Source organism: Apteryx rowi, unplaced genomic scaffold, assembly GCF_003343035.1.
Source record: "Apteryx rowi isolate R43461 unplaced genomic scaffold, aptRow1 scaffold_195, whole genome shotgun sequence".
Taxonomy (NCBI): Eukaryota; Metazoa; Chordata; class Aves; order Apterygiformes; family Apterygidae; genus Apteryx; species Apteryx rowi.
In genome coordinates, this window is record NW_020448252.1 from 397,447 (window position 1) to 415,980 (window position 18,534).

An 18,534-nucleotide genomic window follows, 5' to 3' on the forward strand; every position below is an offset into this window, starting at 1 on the left:
ATAAATACTGGTACTCATATTCATTTCTGTGGAAGAAAACAGCTCTTCAGAAGTATTTTTGTTCTACCCTTCCCGGCTTGATGGAAAAGTTGTGGTTTCATGAAAAGAAAAGTGCTCTTTGTCATTCTCAGATTGCTGTATTATTAACATCACTGAATAGAGTAATTGACAGATGTGTATAAGTTTTGTTAAAATGATTAAAAGCTCTGCAAATCATAACCTGTCAGTGTTCCCTGGGAAACAAAGACCTTTCCATCTGTTAGGGGACTCAGTAAATGAGTGTAATGAGTCACCTTTAAAATGACAGCTGTCACCCCTAGGATTTGAGCCTTGAAGCAAGTGTAAAAATATAATGAAAGACATAAATTGTCAATCAAAAATATCCTTAATTTGTTCTTGTTTTGATCACCTTACTGTGGGCAGGGAGTAATAGTTTGTGATCTCTAGTGCTTGGATGAGGTCCAAGTTGATAGGAAGAAAGTTATGTTTAGTGATGTTACAGTTTGATAAGACACTATATGTCTTTGCACATTTTCTGTCACAGTCTTCACAATGAATAAAATTTTATAAGGATGGTGGCATGTGATAGCAGCACATTTGAAAATTACTTCTTCTGAACTGTGAAAGCCCAATAAAACTGGAAATGAGGGACACTGAAATGGGGAGGGGGGGGTGGTATAAAAATGGTTCACCTTTTATGCTCTTCCGCTTCAATATTTAAGATGTTTTAGTAAAGGTAAGTGATTTGTTGCTCCTTTGCTTGTATCATTGATTCCCCTTTCTGATACGTTATGTGAAGTAGGGCAGGTGGAGTCATAACATTTTCTGTGAAATAAAATGCAAATTTTGCTATGCAAATGGACCATTAAGAACTAAATTAGATTGAGCAGCAGTGGTAAATCAGCAATTATATTGTGTTTGTGTGTGTTTCTTTTTTTATATATAGCAGGATTCCAGCACACATAAAATCCAACAAGTCTCCAACACATGTTGTGGATGGTAACGCTAGTCACCACTAGAAGAGAAATCCTAGGGCTGATGATGTGCATTACTGAAGCTGGTATACTCTTTACTGCCACTTTGATGCAGTCTTTAAAGCTGAGGATGCTGAGCAAARTGCTTTGGGTCGGCTGGTAACACAGTATATTAATTACCACTCATAATAATTTCTATTTTTACATAATTGTTGCATATTTGTGCATGTTATGCCAAATAAAATCCTCAGTCTGGACTGGTGATTGTGATTAATATTTATGCTGCAGTTAAAATGTACATACTTTTAGCTCCACCGATGTCTCGATTATTTATAAAATGAAACAAAAATAATAATTAAAAAAATCCCCACACTGAGCAAACAGGTGGTTCTTTGAATACAATTCTAACTGAATTTTATCAGGCTGCAAAAAATGCACTCTGTGCTAACCAACACATGGGTGGAACAAGGATTGGTCTTTCTTCAGACCACACTTCACGGCTTAGAAATGTGGACTAATATTTTCTTGCATTTGCCTTACAAATACTCAGGTTGAAGGGAATAAAGCGAATGAGGAGAGCTGGCATCCTCTTAAAAGAAGCTATGGGATTCGAGATTTGGCAGCAGCACCTGGTGACTCCTCACTGTTGAATGTTGTCATTGCCTGTGGAAGCTTGGATTGCATCCAGGCAGGAGGTGAGGTGAACAGCACCTTAGACTAGAGGAATTATCAGTTATCAGCAGAGCTGTCTCAGTTTTACATTCTTGATCCCACATTAAGCTTGGCAAATCTCCAGGAAAGCTTTTCAAACAAGAGCACTCGATTCAGATGACCTCCAATCTTTCCTACCTATCTCACTGTTACAATAACAAGTTGGGACCCTGGTATTTCACCTGACATAAGAGTTAAGGACTGCTAGTCTGCTGGAAACACCATATTCTCTGTCCTCCACTATGTTGAATTCTGCCTCTAACCATAAAGACTTTTGCAGTTGCAGTGCTTTTAAGTTTTAGCAATTCTGTGAAGATTATTTATAAGTGTTGGGGAATTAACCTTTTAAAAAAGGRAATTTCTTTGGAAATTAAAGCACTGAATGTACTTGCTAGCATACTTTTGTTTTTAGCTGGCTTTCTTGATCTTCCATTCGTCTCTTCTATTTTAGTCTACTGTACCTGTTGTATTTAGAAGAGAATGGTTGTATATTCACAGTCATTAACAGCATTACTCAGCTGAGGTATAGAGGAATAGGTGTTCATGAGCAAAGCTATATTTACCATTTTTCCTATACATTTCTTCTTTTTCTTTTGAGTTCTTTACTTGGAGATTATTTTTTTTTAAGACTTTTAAAAAAATAAAGTGTTCTTTTTCCTTCTAAAGGTTTGCTGTGTCTTATATTTGAGATGCACAAAAATATAAAGTCAACTGAACAAATCCACTTTCTACCCATATTTCATTCCCAAACAAGTCAACAGATTCTGCTAAGGTAGCATTGGAACTCTGGGTAGCATACCTGGGAGCGAGGTTCACTCACAGTGGTGCATGGAGGTAGAGAAGTTATTATGGAAGCATATTACCAATCTCTCTAGTTTTCTCCAAAACAAAAAAGCACAATAGAGGACAAGGGACTGGATTGTCCCTTTTTCTGGAGCTCTCTACTACCAGAAACCTTGAACTTCAATGGTTTTAAGAAGTTTGTCTTGTGGTCAAAGATAAAGGCTTATTAACAGTTGCTAATTTCTCTTCTAAATCTCTTATAACGGTACCTTAACACTATTAAGATAATTTCACGTGTATTCTTTTCTATTTTATTTACTGTATTCACTTCATCTTTTATAAATCCTTATTAAATTAGATAGGACAGTGGCTTATATTCATTTTGTTTTCCATTTACGATGAGACACAAGGCAATAGAAAATCAGTCCTATGGCCAATATTTCTTTAAGCATAGAAAGTCAAAGGGTATTCTAAATCAATACAAACTGTCGTCTGGTCTAGGACAGACACTAAACATATACTGATAATGACATATTTATGATCTATGCTATATTTAGAAGATACAAAATATACCAGTTATACAGAATATATATATCAACTATTGTGATTCTCTCATATTTTCAGTAAAAAAAATCATTAAGAAAAAGTAATTTTCAATAAGGATGTTTACTTACTAGGGAAACACCTTGATTTAGAGCTGACCTCTATTGAATGTGATATTCCTGTTAACAGGATTGCGTATTGAACTTACAATAGTAAATGAAGAATTGGTTCATAAAAGGCAAAAAGTGTTTTAAATGGAAAATAAAAATCTTGGGTTTTTTACATTATACCAACTTTAATATGACAAAATTTTAAAATAAGTAGAATTTTAAGAAATAAATGGAGATCTTACTTAAAATGTTATTATTAATATGTATTAATTATATGGTATAAAATGTGAAAAAACTTTGAAGTCATGAAGACTCTCTCCTCAGTGTAAGTAAATTTGCAACTTAAAGTATTTTAAATGGACTTGACTTTACACAGTTAGGAGTAAACTTGTAAGAAAAGGAGGGAGTGGTGACTGTCCTGAAAGGGGTACTTGCAAAAATCATTATCGCATGTAGCATCACAGAAAATGTCTTCTGTGAACTGTGCTGTAAAAGGGTTTAATAAAAAGATGCATGGAAAATTTTGCTTTAGATGTTAATAACAGAAATAGATAAATGTCATTTTCTGATGGTCAGACAGATATGGTATTTCCATTTTAATGTTGATCCCAGCCTAGTAATCCATTTTCATCACTTTCAAATTAAACCACTGAAAAGAGTTCTGCATGTGATTGCCCCTAAAAAGCTGGAAAAATTGCAGCCATTACAAAATGTAATTGCAAATTTGTTGAGGAGTATTTCTTCTTGCAGAGGTATTACAAATATATTTTCTGAACTCCAATAGCAATCAACTGATTTCCAGATACAACTTAAATGTTGTTTTTTAACTTGGAAAAAGTTGAATGTCAAGGACAGGATAACTGACTGATTGATTCCCTAGTTCGCTGATAGCAGGTCAGTAGGTGCACTTTAATAAGATTTCTATAGACTTAACTTTCAAGGCACTAAAAGGAAAATGTTTTCAGAGATGGAATTTTAATTATTCTATTTCAGTAGGTCACAATCTAAATGTATCATCCAACAATCTATGTTTCAAGGCCTGTCTACTGTCTTGCTCCTTGCCAAGATAAATCACAGAATGTTTATGGACATTTTAGAGTCTTGTCCAAATAAAAAGTAATACCTCCAGCCTAAACAACCTACAGGAAAGGTGCACGTCAGAACATTGTTTTCATTTGTAAACCTATCAAAGGGTCCCTGAGTTGACTAGCATATATTTATTAAAACAAACAAGCAAAAAAATAGAAAGATAATTTAAAAACAAATCAGTATCCCAACCACAGAAAAATGCTTCCCCGAAACTTGAACTGAAGATATTTGTGAGCCAGGCACTACTGGGGATCATCAGTAATAAATAAACTGAGATATTTTATTGTCTTTTCTGAGTCATAACATTTGCATTATGAAATATACATCTCAGAAAATTCTAAGATGGGTCATTAATTCCCTGATCCATTTCTACATGCACTACTGATACTAAGGTGACCTTTCACRATTCAAGCTACATATGCAGCAGGGAGCCATCCTTTATTTCTCCTGGAGAAATTTCATTTTTAGGGAAACATAACTAACTGAAGAAATAAGTTTTCAGCTGCTTTCATGTCTTAGACTCAATAAAGGATGAGGATAGGATCTTTATTCCATGAGTGAACACCCTGAAACAGTTATATGTGGTTGGCTTAAATGAGATCTAAGAATCTCTGTTTGATAGACTGGCCACTTTCCAAATGAGAAATCAATGACTGTATTCTGGGTAAAGAAAAGCCAGGATGGTTTATGACTTGTTCTACATATACTGTGGAGCCAGCCAAGCTCTGAATTACACACAGTTGAAGACAGCAAGACAGCAACATCCCATGTCCAATGAGGCCTTCAGCAGCATAAGGTACATTCTGGCAGGACTCTGCACAGACAGTGGCTTGCTAAATTTTGGAATTCAGCCTGTAGAAAGACAAATATATGTAGCAGGAAGAAGGGAAGAAAGCAACAGGGGTTTTCTGTGTCTAGGATAGTCAGCTAATTAGATGCAGGCTGGTTTTCTTTCTGGCAAAGAGTCTTGCAGAAAACATGCGATGGGTAAATGGTAATTCTGTCTGCAGGACTGGCCCATATCTTCATAATACCTGCCATATTCTGAAAAATCGAAAACTCAATTTAGTTGTCAAAAGCAATGCCTTGAAATGCCTTTTTTTTTAAATTATGGGTTTAAAAAAAAATCCAGTGTGGAGACTTTACGCTATTTGGTATGCCACTGTTACATCACACAGGAGCAAACAGAAAGGGCCACATACTCTGAAGAAGTCATCATGATGCTCAGACAGAACACTTCTTAATAAAAAAAAAAAAAGAAAAAAAAAGGTCTAACAGAAGTAGTAAATTATAACAACATCCTCAAAGAACCAGACATAAGAGAGCCATATTTTTTCCCCAGTGTTTTGTCATGTTGTTTACAGCAACATGAATGAAATTATTTACCTCGAATACTCAGGACTCTGAGAAAGATGCATTTTTAAAAACTTTACATCCTTTAGAATTTTTTTTCCACTTGTACACCCAGGCAGTGTTTTGATCTTTCATGTTGGGCTGACAGCCTTTGAGAACTTACACCCTCATTTATAATGCTTTTGGTGAACTCACACCAGTGTACTAAACCAAACTATCCTTTATTCATCTCCATATTTCTGTGAGCAAATAACAGCCTGTAGGGATTCAGCACATCAGCTGTTTAAAAGATAAACCTACCCAGCTTGATGAAAACTCTCCATCACCTTCCTGTTGAGAGAAAACGGTTACACATTTCTAATAAATGAAGCAGGAACTGTCATTTTTTTGGCAAACTGATAACTAGCTGTAACAGCCGCATTGCCACAAGTTGCTTTTCCAAAGTAATTACCATCAGGCTCCCTGTGGTATGCAGTGTTTAACACATTTCTTCTGTGTTAATGAATGCAAAAGCAGGCAACACCACTATTAGTAATTGCTTTTTATTCGTAGTCCTCATTTTCCAGATAGGTCACATTAAACACAGCCATTAAACAATAGCGGTTGAGATAATCCATACAATGTATGCTGCTTTTGTTTGTTTTTTGTGTCATTCACCAGTCACTTGGTGCAACTTTGAGCCATATGGGAAGATAGGGGCTGATAAATGTGAATTGCCAACCTGTAGCACAATTGGGCCAGAGAAGTCAAAACCTTAATCAGGTTTCATTCAATTACACTTCAAATCAACAAATCTTGATAGCCAAAACTGCCATTTGAATTAATGCACTAATAATCACTGCCTGATGTCAAAAGAATGTAATTAAACAATAATGAGTGGGCATATATTATGCTAGGCTTCAGACTATTTCTTGACCTCAGCAATTTCCCTTCCATTAGGCAACAAACAGCTTGAAAGCTTGTTTGAATGATGCATCTTGTTCCACTGTGAGCAAATGCTTGACTTTTAGGGGTAACTTTGACTGGGAAGCTTGTATACTCAAATGGCAAATCAAAATTCAGGATAATCTCTTTCCTGATGAGTATGCCAAGAAAGAAAGAAAGAAAGAAAAAAGTCTGATTTGACTCCTGATTTGATTGGACAACCATTTAAGGAACTTCCAGTTATTTGCTGTCATTAATAAAAAAATATATAGAATGCCTTCCTCTCTACTCACAGTGTACAGTACTATTTTATTAGTTACTTAACATGCTTTCCCTTACATCAGCCATTCTCTTTATGTGGTGGATATTTTCTTTCAGTTTTATAAAACATGTGCATAAGGAATGAAAGAAATAACTCATAAGATTCATTGTTCATTGCTGTCTCTGTCTCTAGTGGTAATAGCAGAGATACTGAGAAGTAAAAAAGCTGTATTTTACTTCTTTTGTGCATGGTACTTCCTTCATACATCATCATGTTAATTTTGACTGAACCAGGAAAAGTCACATCTGCTGGTTTATTGGTTCTTTATGTATCAATCCTAAATTGTGAAACAGATTTTATAAGCTGGGATATCCTTGTTGGAAGCAGTATGCCAGAGATCTACAACACAGGACAATTGTCAACCAAACTAAATAAAAGCAAGATTTCCCAAACTCATCTATAAAGCTGTGAGTCATGAATTCTGAATTACCTTAGAGTGGTAAATAAATAATCACTACTAAATACAGATAATGTGTTAAACAGCTAAAGCTAGTAAATCACTAGTGACAGAGAGCCTTAAAGTAAATTCCTCTTACATTGGCACAGCCCTTTCTCAGAATGTTGTGTTTTATGTCTTCAGACACATACAATGAATTGTACAATTGGTTACTCAGTGTTAAAATCATTTATAAAGTACACAAATCTCCATCACTTGACTGCATTTAAATACTGGCTTAGATTTTGCTGAATAATGGGTCTCACTGGCAGAGCTAAAGACTTGGTGCACAGACACTGAAGTGATGGGCACCACGGAAATATACGTATAAGAGACTGATCAAACAATAAGAAATCCTCTCCACTATGAAATTTCAAGCTATCAAGCAAAATCAATCCTGGGTCTCCTGGCTGAAAAGAAGAAGAAAAAAAAAATTGTAGAACACAGACAACACCACATTTTAGATACATAAATTGTCCAAAACATGGAGAGTAGCTTGATAAACATGTACAAGATCCTTTGTTCACACATAGTTGTAGACTTTCTTAACAGCAGGAGCTAAGAGCAAACTTTCAGAATGGGTGTCTCCAACAACCAAAGACAATTCATTGTAGGACTGACTAGTTAAGATCACCCTTTAACAGAAATCCCAACATCAAAACCAGCTGTTGGTCAACTTACTTTCTTGAATTGATGAAAAGTATTGCTTTGTGGGACTTGAGACTGCCAACCTGAATTAAATAACCTCTTTTATATATGTTTGTATAATACAGCTTAAATTTAACATAACCCAGACACTGTTTTTAAACAAWGTGTCATAGTGGTATGTCCAACAGAGTAAGTGAAGTATATAAGGGGCAAATGCTGGGCTAAATTTCTTTTCTTCTGATGCTTTTTTGTTCTTTTGTTTCATTTTGAATGTGCGTTGCTGCTATTTCTTAACTTTCATCTGAAGGTAATTTTGAATTTTTCAAATGCAATAGAAACATCCTTAGAATAAATAATAATAAAAAAGTAGAAATTATCTCCCAAGATGTTCTACAAATAGTTTTCAGAACAACTGAAAACAAAACTAAAACCAACGCCCCCAAATAAGCAGCCCATACCTAGAACTTCATTAAGCAATTGCACTTTCTAAAGAATCTGATAAAATGCTGCTCATGCCACATTGGCACTGACAGGTTTTTCAGCTCTCTGAACTTAATAGCAAAACTTTGAAAATGGTGTTAGCAGTTAAGAAGTCAACCAAATATCCTACATTAAACAGGCTGGCTGCATGTGTTTGGAAAATAAGAAGGAGGTTCCAGGTGTTGGTTCAAGTGTAATTGTTGTTATTAAACATGGGTTTGCAATAAAAGCTTCTACAAGGACTTGCACATAATCATGACTGATGGATGTATTTGTAGGCCGTTCAGTTAGCTCCATCAGCTCACTCAAACACATTTTGAACAGATTATGTACTGCAGTACTTCGTAGACCATACATTAAACAAGAGACTTTGCTCTGAGGCGCTGCTTCCCACAATCCATGGGGAAAAGGAAGCAGGAAAAAACAAAACTCATAGAGTTCGACAGCTACCGAGGCAACACTTGCCATTTACAATATAAGCCCAAATATTTTTGCAACACAACTATATATTAATTTAATAAAATACACAATATAGCTCTTATACACTCAACATTTTGGCTCATATGCACTGAATCTGCAATAAATCAATAAAAATATGTCATTTGATGTAAACACACTGAATCTTCTTACATTTGCACATTTAAATGATCATGTGATTTGTGTGGATGTCTAAGACATTTTCACCTTCCTGAGCTATTTTAGTGTCCACAAATGAATAAAAAAGTGTTAATAATGTTATTTTGTGTATTACCCTTAAAGGTAACTTTTTTTTTTCCAAACTTTTCTTTTACTTCAGGTTTGTTTAAAACTTACCGCTAGATATTTAAAGTTTGTTGGACACTAAAATGCTAAATAGATATTAAAATCTTTTTTTTTTTCTTTTTATCAAGTGAATTAGCTTATGTGTGTGCAGGACAAAATGAACTACATCATTTTACATTTAACCTTAATATGATATGAGGTGTTTTACTAATGATCAGGATATGTTTTGCTAAATAATGATCTGGAATGTCTTTTTTTTTTTTTTCTTATTNTTTTTTTTTTTTTTTTCATTTCTGTGGCAGATAACTTTGTACATAAATGTTTACCACAAATGAATGTTAATGTTTGGTGTCGCTTGGACTATTACAAGAACTCTTTTTTAGGACTTTCAGTAGAAGCCTATGGTGACTGCTGGAAATCCACCACAGATCAGAATTATTCAACCCTGTTTTTCTTGGGGTTTATACGTAAACAGTAAAGTCAGCATCAGCTATTGAGGACAGTCTTAAAGTATCAGACGTATTTCGATTCCACCTTTCTCACACCTTCCTAACAGATTGTCAAAATGGCACCATCTTTCCTTCTTTCTTTCAGTTCTTAATGTACTTCACTCTGTCCTAATGAAAGTTTGGTCAAAATGAAACCAGTGTTATCTGTCAAAAAGAAAGAGCAGTGAAAAGAACATACTTGTGGGCACTTCAGATGTTCACTAAAAGCCTTAAAGCAGCATTGGTCTTCCTTCATTTCTGTAAATCTGTTACAACCAGGGGATTTTTATGTTATTTTATTTTTTAATCAGCAGAAGAGGAACGTAACTGCCAGCCTGTCCTACTTTCCCCCTCACTTTCTCACGGCCACAGGGTCGCTTCCCCGACAGTCCTGCAAGAGCTTGTCGATTTCTCTCACGACTTCCTCGGCATCCACCGACTCCCTGCCTAGATCCCGGGCTGAACGGTCCAACTGCTCCAGAACAGAGTCCATCTCGCTCGAGTCTCGGCTCACTCGGGAATGTACATCGGCAAAGGCCCTGGCCATCTGATCTGACGCAATGAACGGGGGAGCGTCTTTTGACTGTTTACTAGGCGATAGGTACTGACTGTCAGTTGACAAGTACTGGCTGCTTGGTTCAGCCAAGGCTCCTGATTTCACTTCACAGCCATCCAGTGGTCCTTTTGTTGAGGTGCAAGGCTCAATGCATGTCTTGGTTGGGCTGCTCGATGCTGAGGGAACCTCCTGAAGCAGAGGACTCAGGGCACGTTTGGCTTTTAAGTAAGGTTTAACATTGGCAATGAGAATAGTGTGCTCTCTCTTGTCTTTCCCAAATGTACAAAAAGTCTTTTTCCCAGTGGGATTCACAGTTTCGTAAGTCTCAGTCTCAACATTAGTTTCAACTGTGGGTACAAAGAGATTTGTGCGATAATCTGCATTCTCAGCCTGGCTGGCTGTAGGAAACTGTGGCATCCAACACCTGTCAGAATGACCAAGCACTCTGCATTCATCTGTACAGTTAACACATTCTTCTTGGTCTGTAAAACAAAGGAGAAAAATAAAAACTCTAATTATAAGTGGATTTCTTTAAACTAACAGAGAGTCTATGATCAACCTGTGGCGGGCTTACTTGACATCTGATTTCTTAACTATGGAGAAAGAAGAAGGTTATAATTAAAATATTTCAGAAGGATTGCATAAACCAACTAGTTGAGACAATAGATTTATTTAACTCTATTCTCTAGGTATTAAAACATTCACACAGCCCAAAGGAAGTAAAAAGGGGTCATTAGAGAATCATTCTCAGTGGAACTGAGCTTCATCTGTAAACTAATCTGCTGTAGAAATCTGTTAGGCTTTATTCTGTACAACTCATCCTAGAAAATAGTGAACAGTACTTAAGGAACTCAAAAGGCATTATCAGGATCAAAAATTTCAAATCAAATAACTCAGCAATGGCTGCCTTTCTGGAAATACAAACATCATAAAAATCAGCAAGCTGGGTTTTCGGTTTTGTCACCTCTATTTCATTTGTAATTGTTATGTTGTGTGACAGCCACAAAATAAAAAGGTTTTCTTAAAAAGCCTACTTTTCCTGCTGAGAGCAGAGAACTAGAATTTTCCATCAGTRTGCATTAAATATAAGCTTGTCAAAAAGCACATATTGCAATTTTATTAGACATGAGTATGGWTCATGTAATCAGTTTTCCCCTTTTTTGTTTTGGTGCAAGTAAGTGAAAATGGATTTGATCAATACATACAATTTGGAAGAATGACAAACCGTGACACTCTATTTGAACTGATAATGTTTTCAGACAGGATTTCTTATTCTTATTTCTTTCAAAGAATATAGTTAAATAAGATTTTTTTTTTATTCACTACATTTTTAGAACATAAATTTCAATACTTCCTGTTCTATAATTCAGTTCAAAGTTCAGTTCAGTTCAAAACTCTGCTTTAAAAACCTTAGTTTGTCTGTCATTTTACACTAATATAATATGTTTGGACTGCCATTCCTCATTTTATAATTGTATACATGATTCCAACTCAATATCAGGAAGCTGAAAAATTCCAGAAATATCCCTTAAATCTGTGTTTTAGAAATGCTTAAACCTGATGCAAATTACCTTCTTTTTCTCCTTCATTTTCTCAGTACTCTCTAGCTAATATAGATAAAATAAACCCTTTTTAGCATCTCTAGGTTTGGGTCAATATACGCTGATCTTAAACCATTAAGTATTTCAACCCACAAAATGGGAAGATGAGATTTAAATCTTCGTTCTGCTTGAGGAATTTAGTATGTACAAAATGCTTGGAATTTCAATTGGACAAAAAAAAAAAAGAGTATGTATTTATATGCAAGATATACATGAATTTATGAATTTAATGAATTTATATGAATGATACAAGTGCGCGTGCACACACACACATGCAGATCTTAAAAAAAAAAAAAAAAAGAGCAAATTTGTTGATCTGAAGATAGGACAAGTTTTAGGTGATCATAATCTTTCTTAATTAGAAAATAAATTCATAGAAATCTTTTAGTATCTTTTAAAAAACACAAGATTCATGAGCAGTTACACTGCAGAAATCTGACACAGAAGAAACACTAATATTCATCTATCAGAATTAAATAGTGTAAATAGTTTTGACAGTTCACATTTCTAAAAAGACATATGAATAAAAAGTGAGTTTAATTTAACCAAAATTGTGTTATGTCACAATGATAAGTTAAATTGGGGTGAGATAATTTACTCAGATCTGATATTTGTTAATGATTATGCACACAGTACTGTGAAAAAGTGTTATTCCCTATGTATGCTCCCTGCCTTGAAGAGTGTAAAATCTAAGACTGTTATAAGGTTAGAGAAAAAGAAAGAAAGAAAGAGAAAGAAAGAGAAAGAAAGAGAAAGAAAGAGAAAGAAAGAGAAAGAAAGAGAAAGAAAGAGAAAGAAAGAGAAAGAAAGAGAAAGAAAGAGAAAAAACAAGAGAGAATCAGGTACTCTGCCACAGGAAGAGGAGAACATAGACTGATTGCTCAGAATGCAACAGAAAGATAAGTTAAGTAAAGGTGAGATTTGTAGAAGACCTCCAACAAAAAATAAGCTGCATGCTSTTTTTATTGTACAGCACAAAATGGAGCAACCACAGTGAAAAACAAGGCATAAAAGATACCCCAAGCCCCGAGACTGTAACACAGTGACAGACTGGGAAGAGTTTAAGGAACAGATTTTGTGGTTTTACAAAGGAAACAGGACAAGACCATTGGAGAGGAAGGTGCACAGTTTTGGCATGGGATGGGCAACAGCAAATACTAGCCAGGCTTTGATGAAGTTTTGTTATATGGAAAAAAATAATAATAATAAAATWAATGAACAAACAAACAAACAAAAAGTTCCAAATCCAACCCACAACCAAGTCCTTTCAATGGTAATGCTAGAACTTTAGATTTTACCAATGCTCATTATTAATTTATTTCAGTCTTTTTTCTCTTCTTCTGAATCCTACAGAGTGACTTTGTGGTAACCTCAGCATCTAGCTTTGAAAGTGGACCTATATAGCAATAAGAAATAATAGTTGTCTTGTTTAGAATTTTCTCTAACATATTTCTAAAATTGTTTTCCTCTACATTACACAGAGAATGCATGACATTGCAGAGCAAAAGCTTTCTGGCACTTGTAAGGGAGTCCCTAAACAATTAATCCACTTCCCAACTAACTGTTTAATTTTGCAAACTTAGCAATCCTTTCATATCAATTTATGTATATAATTTGGCACCCTTACTTTTTAACAAAAGGCAAAAATAACTGTAAAATGCTGCATTTGTTAGCTTCCATAAAATACTCTGAACCGCAGAATCAGTGGACCAAGACTTCCCTCCACTGCTTTCTCCACTTTTAATTATTCCATCAAAGCAGGACTCCTCTTTGCTCCTATACTTCTCACAGGAAAAAAAGTAGCACTTCCTGTAAACTTCCTAACCATATTTAATGTGTCAAGAGCTCATAGTGTACTGGGAGAGCATCAGCAGAATACCTTTTAGAGGATTTCAGTACATGACAGCCTATTTCCTCAAACCACTAAAAGAACATCTGAGGAAGGGAAGTTCTTCCTCTCTTTCAAGTACTGTTTCTGTGTCAGATTATCTAAAAATGAAATAAATAAATATTCCTATATGCATATATAATTTGCAAACTACATTAAACATATATTTATAAATATAAAATATACAGCTGTATAATGTAGATAATATAATATTTTCCACTGTCTCTTATTCTAAAAATTGGCAGAACCATATTTGTTTAAAAAAATAATAAATACAAACTATTCCCGGAACTGAGATCAAAATGGCCAAACTATAGATGAAAAGAAAAGATCAAAAAAGTTCTCAGCTACTGAAAACACTAGGTAGAATGTTAACTTGAGATTTCACAGGGTAATCAGTACTGTGTCAAAAACTATGCTTTGAGATTTTCAAAACCAATTAGGTTAATTTTGTAACCAAATTATGTTTTAAGATTTGAAATTCTCAGCTTTTATGCATGTGCATACACATACACCAGGTGTGAGGATCTCACATGCGGTATTTGCATTATTCATTACTGCCAATAAAAACAGAAAGTTTGCTGGCAATCCCTTTAAGTAAAAGAGATATATATCATATATTATATATATTGCATGCCATATTTCCCTTCCCCTTCTCATTTCCTGCATTTGCTAAAGCAGTTTTTACACTTGCATTCACACTCACAGTATTGACTAACTTTCCATTTCTGTTCCGTGGACATCCTAGCAGTGACTGAATTAAATATGAAGCCAAAAAAGAAGATAGTTTTGTGAGGGAACAAATACAAGATGACCTTGAAGTGAAAACCACCTGCATCGCACAAGCTTTGGCACTCTAGTTTTGAAAATCTGAATCTTTTTACTTTGCTGTTTTGTGTCACATCATAGAAAACAGATTTTGAGTATTGATTATCATACATTATAAACTGCTCGTCTCACCATTAGCCTGTAATTTTGAGTGCTGCAGCTAGCAGACAGTGAAGAAAATCGAACAGGAGCTTTTGTAGTAGCAGCAGAAACTGTAAACACAAAGTGAACTATCACCACCAAGGACCAAATTAGTATTTATGAGAAAAAAAKAATCAATTTAAAGGTAAATATATATATCTGTGTGTGTATAGGTACAAATAGGGAGGGGTGTGTGTGTGTGTGTGCGTGTGTGTGCGTGTGTGTGTATATACATAGGTCATACACAGCGCTGTACAGCAAGATGTGCTGGTAGAGTGATATGCACCATCGGTCTTTATCTCTCCACTTCTCTCCCTCCTGTTGAAAATAAACCCTTGACAATACAAAAGTGTACAATAAACACAAGCAGCCTGGAGGTTTCCCTAACTCTCTGGAGCTTTAAGGGTAAACAGTCAGAAGTGCTTTATGCACTTTAGGGAGAACATACACTAAAATAGAACTGCTAAATTATCAGCCATAGAAAGAAAAGGAAACAAGTTATCTGGAAACAACAGTCACCTAGACAGAAAATTTACACTGGAGAGAAATTAAAGATGGTGTAGGAAGAAACTTATGTTGGCAACATACAAATTGCAAAGCAAGGTATGTATTTTGCTGTAACATATGACATACCCTGCATATTTTATTCTACTTTTCCAGAGAAGCTATATTTAAAATCTGCCTTYTGTAGCAAGCTTAAAGCAAAAAAAACTTTTATTTTTATTTCCTATTCTTTCCTCATAAATATTTTGAACAAAATTAAATAAAGATACTGATTTCACTCTAACCATAGTACACTATAAAGTTAATTAATTAATATTTTAGATAGCTGGCTCCTTTCGATGGCTAAAGCTGAGATATCATAGTTTGACTCATTAATTATAAGAAATTTGCATAATGATAACAAAGAAGAAATGCAAGTTTTTTTTTCTTTTTTCTTTTTAACAGTGACTCAGTATAGCATAACTGGCTTCATAAGTACAATGCTTTTTCACTTTAATTGGATCCTAATTCTTTAAATTACACAAACACACACAAAGCTGAAAAGCAGATTAAAAGTAAATAATCCATGTACATGAAACCTCAGCATACAAACACTTTCAAGAAATATTTCATGTCCTAAGTTTATAATATGAAAATCACTGTAGTCTGTATTGAAGTACTGTATATAATTTAATAAGGTATGTTCAGGCTTGTGCATGAGTGAAATCAGATTTTGAATATGAGAAACATAATCATATTCCTCCCTAAACCTGTTTGCACTTGAGCAAAGTAGGCAAAGTTTGGTCCATTATAATTTATAAGGTCTGGCCTGGTAAGTGATTGTTCAAGTGCATTCTTTCCTGAGAACTTTTTACTCAGAATATATAAAAAAAATGTAGTTTTGTACTACTATGTGTTCATGGATGAAGATTAAATGAGACTATGATTAAATAAGTACATAAAGAACACTGAATGTTTTAAAATGTCAAAAGCCTTTGTTATGTTTTATTGTCCCAGGAGATCCTAGTCTAACTTTCATATATCTTTCTTACTCATCTACTCCTTTTTTCACTTTAAACAGGTGGCACCTAGTTTTTATTACTGCATTAACATTTCAATCTAATAGACATTTTTTTCTCTTCTTTTCTGTAAATATGGAAGCTAAAAAATAATCAGTAAGTGGCAGGGATAGCTCACTGGAATGGTTCAGTGACTAACAGCTCCAAATGAAAATTATACTGCAGGACCGAGCCCAAAATGTGTATGTTCCTCTTTTTGAAGCATGCAGTTCTAAACTGCTGATACTCTCCACCTTCGCTCTTGAAGTGCTCTATTCTTCACTACATTACACAGTGAACAGTAATTCACGTTTTTTTCTGACCTTTGTCTCACATTACAAAGGAAAAGATCTGCCTTTGAATGCATGCCTGGACTTCACACTGACTTACCTAGGAGAAAGACTCATTTGACCCTTGATTTTGTGAATTCATATTCATTATTGAAAATATTTCCATTTAAATTCATTCAATAATGAAACAAGTTATAAAATTCTTTGTAACATATATATTCCCTAGTCTAACCCCAAACACACTATGTGAAAAAAAAAACAGTATTTGCTTTAAACCAATAAAATAACATAAGTTTTATATATTTTCATATCTTGAAATAGATATGAAAGCCCTGTATTTTGTGTATATACGTGTAAACAGATGGACAATAAATTATATCTAATGTCCAAAAGAAAATACAAATAACTCCCTCTTTCAGAACTAGRGTGAGTAATTCTTGTAATATGATCAATAAACCTCCCAGAACTGATATGAAATGGCGTCTTATTTATGATTTGAGGCAGAAAATTGCCTTTACTAAAAAAAGGAAAAGACTATAGGTAGGTATTTATTACAGGAGTAAAATAACAGGCTTCTTTTTTTGACATGTCCTAAACACTAGGGCTATTTGACACTTCTGATGAGAACAATCAGCTGAAGTACTACTTCTGAGGTTGGATTCCTGTTTAATTACAATTGATTTTGACATAAATAAGCAGAGGTAAACAAATACTTCTATACACATGCTTGCTGTTATTAAACAGAGCTGTCTCCAATCTGAGTATTTATATTGGCTTGTCTGCTTAAAGGCTCCTTTCAGTTAGGCAAAGCAATTATGTAGCTCAGATTGGCAAAATGACTGGCAGCAAAATAAGAACAGACTGCCACTTCTTTAAACCTCTTGGATCACAAGGTCTTTTCTTGATATTATAACTATAAGCTTTTGAGGCCTATAATCCTTATACAGAGTTTCCATCCTGTTTTTGTTTGTTTGCTTGTTTTCTGGATACAGTATAAACAGAATACATTTCTAATATTGATATACCATAAAACACTTCAAAAGCAATAAACAGCTGGTGGGCCCATGGATTTAATTCTAGTTCACGATTGTCCTGGACCATAAATATTGGAGGGATATTGCAGGATAGCATTAAGCACTACAGAACATTTAACATTTTTCTTACGGAAGTATGCTTTAAATTAATGTTTACGATTTAATGGCAATCATATATTTGTATTTAAAGACCGCATGCGAGCAAGAAAACATTTCCGTTACCTGAAAATTTTCCCTCCTCACAGCGGGCTGGTCCACAGATCCCAATGATGGGTCTTTGGCCTCTGCCTTGCTGTTCTGGAGGCAAATCAGACCTGTGAGTCACAGACAGGGATAGGCTCTGCTTCCAAAATTCCCAGCAATGTCAAAACTTCCCAGCAGAAAAAAAAAAAAGTTTCTATCTGTGGTCTAGGCACAGCTCATAGCCCTTGAAAGTTTGCACTATGCCTACCAAAGGTGGCTGTATAAACACAGAAGTTTATATTTGCCTGCGAACTGAAAATGTGTTCTTTGACCCATGCGTGGAGACGGAGAAGGGAAAGGACATGGCTCTCAGACAGCCCCARGCAAAGCCGTGGCATGAGGGGAGCCACCTCAGAAACTGCTGGTCCTTTTCCATTTCAGCCACCTAGCAATATCGCAGAGAGGAGAGGAGAGCTCTGGGTGCTTCATTACCCGCTTTCCTACGAGGTTGGGGCCGTTGTGAGCAGCGAGGGACAAGAGTGCCGGTGTGAGTACCAGAAAGGGTGTCCCACTTCTTCCCCGTTAGAGGAGAAAGAAGGGGCTGGGAAGAAGCACCCAGATTTGCCTTCCAAAGCCTGCCTGTAAGTCAGACTACGGAAAGGCTGGGACCTACTATCATTTGTGACAGTTGGCTTACGGCTGCCAAAGGACTATAGGACAGCCATGAAAAGACCTTTTGGCCTCTCCCCTGTCCATCATAAAAAACTTCCTAGCTCGGGGCTGCTGGGAGCAAGGTGCAAGATCTAGCTGTGCCGGCTCTGCACTCAGCTGAGAAGCTACAGAGAAACT

The 18,534-nt window shown here is 35.3% G+C and overlaps 1 protein-coding gene across 3 annotated transcripts in view; it reads right to left on the minus strand.

Annotated features, from left to right (window-relative positions):
- Positions 1-9,392: 9,392 nt before the first annotated feature.
- The window catches only part of PCDH17 (protocadherin 17), an 85,067-nt gene continuing 75,925 nt past the window's right edge, over positions 9,393-18,534 (minus strand). For 2 of the 3 annotated variants that reach the window (XM_026062867.1, XM_026062866.1), the window contains exons 4-5: positions 17,725-17,799; positions 9,393-10,661 (exon numbers count right to left, since the gene is read on the minus strand). In XM_026062867.1, coding sequence (XP_025918652.1) covers positions 9,976-10,661; positions 17,725-17,799 — 761 coding nt within the window. In that variant the 3' untranslated portion in view covers positions 9,393-9,975. The remainder of the gene's footprint in view (positions 10,662-17,724; positions 17,800-18,534) is intronic. The other variant, XM_026062868.1, reaches the window with a different exon arrangement.